The following is a 12,091-nucleotide window of genomic DNA, read 5'->3' on the forward strand; positions in this document are numbered from 1 at the left end:
AAAAAGTTGTTTTGGTTGTTTAGGCTCCATTTTGTATCACTTGGTAGTCAAGTCCTTTTTATACATTGGATGAAGAAAAGCTGAGAATGTTGCATAATGCAAATATGTGATACACTGGGGAGTGAGGTGTAGGCGTATCGAGCCTCACAGAATTGGTGCTGCGTAGCCACTTGCCTGTCTGTGCCCTGTGCTTCATGGTGTTCCAAGGGCTAAATAACTTTGGCATAACACCAGACTTCAGCTGTATAGGAATAGCACGTGTGCGTGGTGGTGTGTGGGATTAGATAGGCACCAGCTCATACTGCTCCTACGAGCCCCATACCTGGCACTGCCTCCTCACCCCTTCCAGGAACATGGCCAAGCTTGCTGAACCTATCCTGGTTCTGTAACGTGAAGGTATCTGCAGTCCCCAGTGCTCCTAGTCCCGGGAATACTACACAGGAAAACCCCAAATGGGTTGGGATTACTTACTAGCTCAGGTTTTGTGATAAACGAAAGTTACCTGCTTTGCTTTTAGAACTAAGTTACATTGTATAATTTGTTTAGAAACTTGCCACAAGTTTGACATTAATATTGCCTCTCTCGGAAGGAATGTACCACAACAGCTGTGACTTTGCCATGTTTCTGAAAGCTCCTAAAATTTAGTGATGTTACTCTTTCCTTCTGCTATCTTGCATCTCAGAAACTGCAAGCATTTTTGCGGCAGCTATGTTTCTCCTCCGTGTCCTTCTCCCCTGTTATCTGGCATACTCTGTTTCACCCCATTACTTCCTACATGATTGTAAACCTGAGAGCACTTGCAAGCATCAGGATTCAGTGCTGCATTCCTTTCCCTGCAGTGCACCAATTCCGAAGCAAGGCACTGAGCCACCTGTTGCAGAGTATGCTGGGATCCCCGCAGTTAATTTGCAGCTGTTGAGAAGGGAGGCTGGAGAGATTTCAGTTCAGATATGTCTGAGATGAAGGATGGAGAGAAACAATTGAATCAGAAAAAGGCGTTGTTTAGGCAGGATGGAAGATTCCTACTTGTGCAAAAAGTTGGCTAGCCTCATCTTACGCAGTCAAAGCTGTCAGTTGTATCTTACAGAACTAATGTTAGATCCCCCTGGGTAGGTGGCTTTTTTTTAAAGATTTTTTTCTTTAACTTAAAAGGCTACCACCAGTCAGTGCACAATTTACAAATAAAAGCCAGTGTATTAATGTCTGAAAATAATCAGCATTTCACATGAATTGCTTTATTTGTCAGCATCAATAGGAAATACACAAACCTGTAGATTAAGTTCTGATGTTGAATGGTTTTAGGAGAAATTTTTTTCCTCACATCCACCTCCACCTTTCACTACTTGTTTTGACTCCAGTCTCCAATCTTCCTGACTTTACCAGCCGTGTTCTGCTGTCTTCATATGGCAAGGAGTCACCGGGGATATGTTACGAAGAGCAATACGGAGGACAAGCAGCTCAGTGTGGTCACTCTGAAGAAGTGACTGTGCGATTAGCTACACTGCATGTATAGCTCCACTGCATGACAGGTGAGATTCCCCAGTTTGGTGTTTCCATGCGCCTTGCTGGCTAATTTGCAGTTCCTGAGAAGAGACTGTGAGTCATTTACTGTGGAAGCCATGCCTGAATCTTGTATGAACTAGAGCTGTCTTGAGCCCCAGACTGATGATCCCTCTGATGCTACTTTCTTGAAGCAGCACAAGTTAGTCAGTGTCTTGGTGATTTTACCCGTTTACCCCTTCTTATTTAGGCAGCTGCCTTGGTCTCCAAGTGGTGTGTTTCATATCAGAGTATGTTTCTTTTTTTTTTTCTTCTTTTTTTTAAATGACCAATTTGAACTTGATGGATCTAGCCCTTATTTTACTAGGGTAAGTTTTTATCTCAGTAGGTGAGTTGGGAATTGATTCTGAAGAGACTAAGCACCGTTTCATAGGAGAACTCAAAAGCAAGGAAGTCCAGTGTGATCAACAAAATGCATGAGAGATCATTTCCCTCCTGAGTTTTGTCAGACTGCAAGGCATCCTCTTCTGACTTGGGATATAGGAGTGAACAGAGGGGAGCAGTGCTTTAGTGAAGTGGTCCAAATCCATCAGGAGGAGTTTGACTTACAGGCAGGTTACTTGTGGAAAGTTAATTTTGCAAAGTAGACTTCTCCAGCAAAGAATGATACGGGTTTTGTTTTCCCCCTTCTTGAGTCCTGGCCTGACTCTGTTACATAGCAGACTCCAGCGGTCACTGTCCCTGGCCTCTTAACTTCTCCAAGTCCAGAAATCTGATGGCCTCACCATTATCAGTGCTTTCCATGGAGACTGGTCTTCTGCATCTTGTGCCCATCCCACCATCTACCTCCAGAGATGCGTACAAGAATTATTGCAGGGAGGACAGACTTTCCAATTCTGAATCAGACTTTTATGGAAGCCCTAAAACTCTATGAAGTACCTAGATAATAATTTTAACAGTGCTGCTGAAGTGATTTTTGCACATTAACCAGCTGTGCCTCAGTGTTACTTTTCTTCAGCCACCTGTAGATTTTTCCAGTTTCTACTTCCTCCGTTTGAGAGTACAGAGTCTATGCTGAAACACCACCTAGCACATCACTGCTCTGAAAAACAATGCTAAATTAAGTAACACAAATATCATAGAGTATATAAGCTCCCAAAAGACAATCAGTCTGATTGACTTTTCTACCATTTAAAATGCTCTTAAAAATATTTTTCTAGGGAAATTTTGATAAAGGTATGGATGGAATCTCTTAGGATCGTGACCACTGTGATGTAAAGCCTCTGGGTAGACTGTGGTTCCTTACTCTTTTGTGTCCTGCTTTCGTTAGGGATAATTACCTCAGGAAAGCTCCCTTGGGTTTGTGTTTCCTCAGGCAGCCATGACACAGGCCAGGATGGTCCAACTGGTGGCCTGTGAGATGATTCTGTTGGTACTTACCTTTGCCTGGGCAAGAACTGCCACCAAATTCACATAGAAGCAGGGAGGCAGCTGGAGACGTGCCTACTTCTGTATGCGGGTCAGACGTTAAAACTGAATTGACATCTTTTCTCTTTGCCCTGTAGAAGGATCCCAAAATAGGTGTCTGGGACTTCTGTATACAAAAAACATTTGACTTCCCTGAGGCGTTCCCTGCCCTAAAGTTTGGTATCTCTTCTTACAAAGGACAGAGTAAATACATAGGTAACAAAGACCAGGTCCATTAAAAATGCAGGACGTTAATGGGGGTATGGTTCCTAGAGGAATCAGTCTAACTTGTACTCCTTCAGAGGTGTGTAGCAGAGTTAAAGCTGTGTTCTAATGGAGCTTAACAATTCTCTTACGCAATTAGAAAGTGCATGAATCTGTTGCTTTGGGTCCTTATTGTAATTCATCATGAAAGATCAGCAAGTTTTGGATGCAGAACTTTAGCAGTGCCTTTGACAACTTCTCTTCAAAACTCTTGGGAGTGTCACAGGTATCCAATGGCATTAAGCAGCCGTCAGTCATAAACAGTTTTTCAGGATGGTTAGCTTCTTTTTGTCCCTGAAATTACATCAGTGCCATAGTTGCAGCAAATCTGTGACAGCTGACCTTTGTTCACAGAAACTGGCTGTATTACCAGCTGAGGTCCTCAAAAGGGAGGCTGAATTTTCTGCCTAGCAAAGTATCAGGCACATTGTTGCAAGTATAATGCCGCATGTGTGTACATGCTGGAGCCTTCTAGTTCATACCTTACTTTTAAAGGCAAGTACTGTACCTAAAGCTACTATGCTAGCTGAGGCTGTTACCTCCCAGGCTAGCCCACCAGCACCAGTGCTTGTAAAAGGGGATGGCCAGAGAGAGAGGAAAGAGACAACTGAGACATCCCTGTGACTGCAGCTGATTGTCTCTCCCTGAGGTATTTATAAGCTGCATACTGGCGGGCAGGGGTGGGCAGTTGGCTTGCCGTGACCTTGGGAGCTGGGAAGCCTGACTAGCATTCCTGGGAGCCATGTGAGCCGGACTGGCAGGCGCAGCTGTAGCCAATGGGGAGGAGACCAGCACTGGCTGCTCAGATTGAGTTTCACTCCTGTCGCTTGAGAGTTTTCTCTTTCTCTCCCTGTTGTGCTTTTCCTCTTTGTTTATGGGACTGGACGGGCGAATGCGCTGAGGGAGTCCTAGCAAGCAAGACATTTGCCTGGTGGATTTGGGATTCTGCCTTCAGTGCTGAGCAACCACTTCTTGCCACTGCCTACCACAGCTCCAGCCCCCTGACATGGCTGGGCTTTTATGGCTCCAAGCCTGCTGAGCACGCAACCTGCCCTCCTCTATTAGGGCATTTTATGTTGTGTTCTCTTCTGTGCACTTCCTTTTTGCTGTCCTTAGATGTTAGTGTATGAGGCTTTTTAATTCATGGGAGATGGGTCAGGACCAGACAAAGCAACAGATAGAGAAAGGACTCCATCTTTACCAGTCTAATCAGACCGAAAAGGCCCTGCGAGTCTGGATGAGGGTTTTGGAGAAGTCTGCGGATCCTGCTGGCAGGTTTCGGGTTTTGGGTTGCCTCATCACTGCTCATGCAGAGATGGGCAGATACAAAGATATGCTGAAGGTAAGGCAAACTGGAGATGAATGCATGCCATTGTGTCGCACCCACTACGGAAAGTGGCTGGAGATCAGAATGTGAAATCGGGGCTTTCATTTTGTATATAGTAGAACATACCAGCTCTTGAGTGCATATTGTGGGCTGCTGTAATCACTGTGCTGACCAATAGCTCCAGCCCACAAGATCCACAGAATTCTGCTTTTCATTGGTCTTGTCCCTCAGGATTCCCATGTTATTGATGTTCTCCAGTTAATCATGGGGACCTTTCTTGATTTATTCCCCACATACAGGCACATGATGTTATCAGGCTTCAGGAAAAGGTATGAAAACAGGGCCTTTGCTCCACGTAAACCTGTTATCAGTGTGTATGTCAGTGTAAAAAGAGGTGTCCAAGTGGATTCTGTAGAATAAGCAGCAGTCTTGTGGAGACATGTCTGTTATCTTGTTGTTCAACTGCTACTGCTGTTTGATATCTAACACAGATCTTACATTGTTTTTTATTACAATTATTTATTTACAAGGGGGCTCATTAAGGGGGGAAAGAGGTTGCTTTTTTGGCGAGGAGAGGTGAGCGACGTTCCAGGAAGGGTGTGATGGATGAGGTCAGAGAGGGACTCCCAGTTGTCAGGACAGCATGGAAGAAAGAAGGATGTGGGGTTGAAGGAGGAGTGGTAAAAAGAAGCTGAAGTTACATTTCAAGAGCATGAGGATAAACTTGTTTGATTAAATGAACAAAAAGAAGCTGATACGTGGATCTGGAAAGATACATACAGAGAGCAGCAGGCAGTGTTGGGGAGGGTGACTCAGGAACCCGGAAGACAACACAAGAGGATGTTGTAACCGTCTTAAGAAACTATCCCAGCTTGAAATAGAGTCTTGCTAAAGGGCCTTGATATTCTTGTCCTGGTGTTTTTGGTTGCCTCTTACTAAACCGGTAATCATTCAGCATTTAGCAGAAAATGTGAACGGGGTACCCACATCTCATTGAAAAGATTTTGGTAGCTCTGTATAGAAGAAAGGCGGGGGGGGAACAATTCTTACTAGTAAACCCATGCACATGTCAAAGCCCTATTTAAAACCAAATACTTTAGGATGAAGAAGAAAAGAGGGATATTAATACACTTGGAAAACATTTGAAGAAAAACAGTTCTAGTAAGTGATGTGGAATTAGGTGGTGGCAGAAACAACAGACTGATTAGGGAAGAGGGAAGCAAAAAAGGTAAGATGTGGCTGCCTGAAGGAAATACTGAGGCCTTTGTGGAAAACAAACAGGCAAAGGAGTGGGCTCAGTATACCTGAACTTTAATTTGTTGCCTGAGAACAGAAAGTGGGATCAGAGTGGGTGAATTTTAGTTCTTCCCAGTATTAGGAAGGAAAAATGGCTTCAGTCAAACTGATCAAAGTGATCAAAGGTAGAGGAAGGAGAACTTCAGCAATAAACCACTGAAAGAGGAAATAACCAGAGACAAGGGGTCAGAATTAAGCGCATGAACTTAACGATGGGATTTAAGGTGCTTAACTTCTTTTGGAGAGAAAAATTACTTCACGCCAAGGAAAGACACTGTGGTGATCAGGAAGTAATGAAGAACTTGTACAAAGGTAAGGGAATGTGGGGAAGCACGAGCTATGCACATTAGTGGATCCATATAGCAGTTTTCCTAAAGTGCTAAGGAAACAGACCATATACACCCAAACACATGCAATTTATTTATTTATTTATTTATTTTATTTTGTGAAGAATGTAAAATGTTGCTTAAATTATTATTTGTTGCCACTATACAATAAAAGCACATAACTGGTGGCCTTGGGGATTGTTATCCAGAAACCTAACCCATAATCTCTAACGAAAACACGTACTGAGAAAATGACTAAATATTTACCTTTGCTACTGGTATTAATTCAGCCAGCAGTCTGCTTGGTTCACCACGAAACAGTCACTGCCCAGAAGAGTTTGCAGTCTAAAAGAAACAGACCTCAAAACACTTAAGAGAACTGTATACAATGAATCCTGGAGGTGATAGAACAAAAACTGTCAAGACTGCAATTTGTGAGTAAAAAAAAAAAAATTGATGAAAGAAGCGGCTTGCTTACTTTCTTTTATCAACAGAGTACTTTAATATTTCATCCATTCCAGAGAAAGTGGATTAAATTAAACTGACCTGCATTGTGTCAACAGTATCCTACTTCACCTGCTTCTCTTTAGGGCTATTTAGCTTTTTTCCACTAATTGCCAGCCTAGTTCATCTACCTTGCCCCAGAGATGATGTGGAGAGAGGGAAAGATTTCTTCAGACCATTCATAGGCCTTTTAAACCAAGATAACCACTTAATATACATACTGTGCTTCTCAGTCTGTGCTGCTGGACCTCTCTGCCCTGCTCGGAGACGAGCCACTTCTCCAGTACAGGGTGCTACTGCACGGATGCTTAAGCTGTATTTAAATAAATGACACACTTTTATAAACGCTCTTTTTTCTACTTAAAGTTTGCAGTGGTACAGATTGACACAGCACGGGAGCTGGAAGACCCAGATTACCTTACAGAGAGCTACCTAAACCTGGCTCGCAGCAATGAGAAACTCTGTGAATTCCAGAAAACAATCTCTTACTGTAAGACATGCCTGAACATGCAGGGTACCACTGTGAGCCTGCAGCTGAATGGCCAGGTGAGCCTCAGCATGGGCAATGCCTTCTTAGGCCTCAGCATTTTCCAGAAGGCTTTGGAGTGCTTTGAGAAAGCTTTACGCTACGCACACAACAATGATGACAAGATGCTGGAGTGTCGAGTCTGCTGCAGCCTCGGGAACTTCTACACCCAGATAAAGGTGGGGTAACCTAAGGGGCGGAAGGGTGATTGTCGCGTGGATTCAGGAGAGCATTGGAAATGGTGTGAATTTCAACTTATTTCTTTGCTATAGAAAGTGAAGTACTGAGAAGGCATTGTAAGCTCTCTTCTTTATAAGACACTCATTGAGTGCCCTCCTTCACAGTAAGATTAGTGTAATATTTACATAGCACAGCAGAAGCAGCTGTGAATATTCTGTGTGTTTAAAAGATCAAACTTAGCTTCAAAGAAGATCACATCAGAGGAGGTACTGTCTGCACACAGGGCTGGCAGCCAGAACTCATGGATTCTCTATTTCTACTGCTATCACAGGCAAATAGTGATTTATATGAGCAAAAACAGGCAGGAACTAAGGATGCGGGTGATTTGCCAGCTCTTAACTTCTTTTTGCTTTATATTTGCTCTAACTACTGTCTATCTGCTTGTCTGCCTTACAGGACTACGAGAAAGCCTTATTCTTTCCATGTAAAGCAGCTGAGCTGGTGAATGATTATGGAAAGGGCTGGAGCTTGAAGTACCGTGCAATGAGCCAGTATCACATGGCAGTGGCCTATCGGAAGCTGGGGCGCTTGGCAGATGCTATGGACTGCTGTGAGGTATAGGGCGCAGGCAGATGCAGAGGTCTCTGCAAGGGGATCTTGCCTACAGGACTGGGAGGAATACTTGGCATTCACTCTTGATTCTAGATGTTCGTGGTGCTTCCCCATCTTAGAGCTGTGGTTTTAGTAGCCCAGGGGGCCTCAACAGTTTGGGTCTATTCATGGCTCTTGGTTGGGAACATGTGAACATGACTTTACTTGCCTTAAAAAGATTGTACCATTTCTTTAGAGCTGACTTTCCAGTGGCTGGAGTGCACAGTCCCAGCCCTGCTGTTTTGAACCAGGAATAAGCTCTTTTACTGACCATAGACAATTCCTTTCAGGAGTCCATGAAGATTGCACTGCAGCATGGTGACCGGCCTCTGCAAGCGCTGTGTCTGCTGTGCTTTGCAGATATCCATCGCAGTCGCAGAGATGTGCAGGTACAGCTCTTTCCTGCCAGGAAGGCCAGAGGGGATAGCAACAGGGTGTGAAAAGCAGGCCATAGCAAAACACATGTTTTCCTCCCTGCTTCTGCAGACAGCCTTTCCTCGATATGATTCCTCCATGAGCATCATGACAGAGATTGGAAACCGCCTGGGCCTGGTCCAGGTGCTGCTAGGAGTGACTAAGTGCTGGATGATGCAAAAGGAGCTGGACAAGGTCAGTTACCAACTTGTTTCTACAGAATTTTGTTAGGCAAGATTAAATCATACAGTCTTTTTCTGAACTGTACACCCATCAAAGTGCGGTAGAGACCTGTACCCCTTGCTTGTACAACAGGGTCTGTTGCTTGTACAGTCACGTTTCTCCAAATGGCCCCTCAGCCAGAAATTGGTTACTAACAGTACGAACATCCACTCTGAGTCAGACTGCTGACTTACAGAATTGTCTCATTAGTCAGTCCTGATGACTTTAAGTACTGCACTGAGAAGAAACCAGCACTGAGGGAAGGAAGCCTACTCCTGCCATTGTAGGTAATTGGCTTATGCTCCGCCATAGATTCTGCTGCCTACTTTTTAGCTATACGACTAAGCTCGTAGTAATAGTGATGATGTTTAGACAGCTCTACGGCTCCACCATGTGCTTTTCAGACAAACATGGCATCAAATTCCTAGAGAGACTTTGAAGGTATATGAACTGTGATGTGAAACAGAGAAATGAGAACAGAAAATCATTTGGGAATAGACAACTGGTCAACATAATACAAGGGGGCAACGTTACTTGTTTTGAAAATGCTTAGGCAGTGTATGTGTTAAAATCCAGATTGCAGTACGTGTAGCAGATTGCGCTGCAGGAACATTATGAGGCTGCAGAATGAGATGCTCAAAGGGTAGCCTTGAACTAGTAGTGCTGAACAACCTGGAATGCCTGCACAAGGCCACATCAGGATGCTGGTTTGCGTGTAGATACAGTGAAGATTCACTAATCACTCATATAAGACTCAGAGAATTTTAGCTCAAACAAAGCGTCCCAGATATTAGGAAACTGAGTATGTGTCTGTCGGAGATTCCGACAGCACCTTGAGCTTGGGAGTGGCCTACTGCAGGGAATCAGCTGGATGAGATACACCGTGCAATCTCAGTAAGTAAACACTACATTTGCAATGGAAGAAGAAACTGTGCAGTTAAAAACTTTGTTCAGTGTAATCATTTCTTGGCGTTGTGTCTTGTATTCAAAAGAATGGGACAGGACACAGCAGCTAGGCCACTACATAAGAGAATATTCAGAGCGCTCATCAAACCCTTCCATCCATTGATCCCACTTCCAGCCATTGCCACCCTCTGATTCACAAGCACGTATGAGAGCTTGGTGAGGGCTTTGCACACAGTCCTAATCTCACCAAAACCCACAGAAGAGAATTAATAGATGAATCTTACTTTCAGTTCCAGGCATTAGAGGGAAGTCTGCCCTGGTGGGTAAGGGACCTTATGCCCATTGCCCCAAACGTGACCACCTCAAATGCCACAGCGCTGAATACTCACCCGGGCCTGTCCTCAACCTGCCAGTCCCAGTTTCCATTTCTCATACTACTCATCCCAATATCAGTTGCCTAACAAAGCAGTTTGCTAACTTTTCACTCACCGATTCCCTAATCTTGTGCTAGCTTCCTTCATCTTCCCAGTCTCCTCAGCCAGTTAGTCAGTTTCCTTTCATTTGCACATAGTCAATGCTATCACAGATCCTCCCAGGCTGCTGTCACAGCCTGCTTGCTCAAACTTGTGCAGTCTCATATTCCTGTCCAAGACAAACTGTCCCCTGGACTTCTCAGCATCTCTTTCTCCACCCCACATGTTTCACTTTGATTCTTAGTCCCGGTCATTAATTTCAGGGTTTTCCAGTGCACGGTCACTCTTTCTAGGCCCAGCTCTCAGTTATGTTCTACCTGCTGGCCTTCAGTTCATGCTTCCCACTTCTACAAGGTCCTTATCCTAGGCTATCGCAGCCACCACAGGTCTAATGCCATCTCCTCTGCATTCAAAGTGCATTCTTTTATCTCATCTGTTCCTCTTCTCCTAGAATAGCAGTAATGCCATATTATAGGGTAGAAATTTATAACGTTCCTTCTGAAAAATACTGCATCATAAGGGAGACCTCTTCTTCCTCTTGGTCAAATCTGAAGCAGATTTCAACAGTTCTGGAAAACCGAGACATGATCAGAATGATGAGGAACACTGTGACATCTAGGGGAAAGTAGAGACTCATTTGGTGTAACAACTGCTATGCTAAATACCTCCCTTCAGATAGAAAAAGATGGATAGTAGCACAATCCTACATCACACTGCGTATATGTAAATAAGACAAAGTGTATATCTGAACAGCAAGGAAAGAAATGGAAGACTGTGGTGTGTTGGTGGTGGTGATCCCTTTCCTCCCTGCTTGTACAAGTGAAACTGGAGTTGCCCACCGATTACTGTGCCTGCAGGGTATGATGGGAAAAAGGCTTGCTTTGCTCGTGCATCATCCCAACCCCAATGAGGATATGTGACTGAGTTTAAATATATCTGTATTCTCTTTGTTTGGAAACATCAGCCTCTGCCAACATCATACCCATACTTTGCACTACGTGACTGGAACAGGAATGTAGCACTCAGATTTATTAATTTTTTTATACTTTTGTTTTGTGGTCTTTCAGAAACCAAGCTTTTCTTATGGATGAACCTTTGGGAGGGCGGGAAATCTGTGGGACAGTTCTCTTGGATCTCCAGAAATGCAGTGATGTTTGTTTCTCCAGATTCTACTCTTTACCTCTTTCTTTTAATATTTCCCATTGGGCCTTCATACAAGTCTGGTTTTGATATATCAGATGGAGAACTGATGATGCATGCTCTCCATTCACAGGCTCTGGAAAGTATTGAAAAGGCACAGGAGCTGGCAGAGGGACTAGGGAACAAGGTAGGATCCTACAGCTTCTCTTTGGGACTGCCCATAGCCTTCTGTCAGGCAACTTAAGTGTTAAAGTATCTGAACTTGTTATTGCTTATTAACGCATCTGTATTAACCAGTCAGTGCTTGGGACTTGCTTTGTTATGAAGTGTTTAGATGTGTGCCATTGCACAGTGCACAAGACTGAAAAGTGAGGGAGGAGTCACAATGGAATAAACAAAGGGGAAGGGGAAGCAGTAAAAATGGGGTATGAAGCAAGCAGAGAGCTAGAGGATTAGGGATCTCTCCTTGAAAAATATTATTGCCCTGAGCAGCAGCTGGAACCCTGTGCTGGCTGGAGGCAAAGGGAACTGAAACACAGTGTTACATCATGGATAGCTCAGGAAAACCATATTGATGAAAGAGCCGCAGAGTACCTCAAACCTGGTGTCCCCTTTTGTGCTACAGAGATGTAGGGTTAATGGCAGGAAGTACTGAGAGACCAGATGTCCTTATGACTGATCCTGTCCCTCAGGTAGCTGTCTGTGCTGATGTTTCTCTAGCTGGCTGATGAAGCTGTAGCGGTTTCCACTCTTTCTGTAACTGGTCTGTCTTCACCCTGTTACTCGCTTTTCTTATCTCTCTGCCCTTCATGTGCAGCTTGGCCTGCTGAAGCTCCACTGCCTGTGCGAAACGATCTATCGTACAAAGGGGCAGCAGCAAGAATTGCGTGACCAT

The 12,091-nt window shown here is 44.2% G+C and overlaps 2 protein-coding genes across 3 annotated transcripts in view; both read left to right on the forward strand.

The window, feature by feature from the left end:
• The window catches only part of CELF1 (CUGBP Elav-like family member 1), a 69,387-nt gene extending 62,199 nt beyond the window's left edge, over positions 1-7,188 (forward strand). Inside the window, exons 16-17 of one of the 2 annotated variants that reach the window (XR_008823088.1) lie at positions 1,359-1,529; positions 7,051-7,188. The gene's annotated coding sequence lies outside the window, so the exon portion shown is untranslated. The remainder of the gene's footprint in view (positions 1-1,358; positions 1,530-7,050) is intronic. The other variant, XR_008823089.1, reaches the window with a different exon arrangement.
• Positions 4,651-12,090, forward strand: RAPSN (receptor associated protein of the synapse). Its single transcript, XM_056346739.1, has 5 exons — positions 4,651-7,389; positions 7,847-8,005; positions 8,332-8,430; positions 8,528-8,650; positions 11,330-12,090. The coding sequence occupies exons 1-5, from the start codon at positions 7,012-7,014 to the stop codon at positions 11,438-11,440; spliced, it is 870 nt and encodes a 289-aa protein (XP_056202714.1). The 5' UTR covers positions 4,651-7,011; the 3' UTR covers positions 11,441-12,090.
• Position 12,091: the final 1 nt, after the last annotated feature.

The sequence above is a fragment of the Falco biarmicus genome, chromosome 7, assembly GCF_023638135.1.
Source record: "Falco biarmicus isolate bFalBia1 chromosome 7, bFalBia1.pri, whole genome shotgun sequence".
NCBI classification, from domain to species: domain Eukaryota; kingdom Metazoa; phylum Chordata; class Aves; order Falconiformes; family Falconidae; genus Falco; species Falco biarmicus.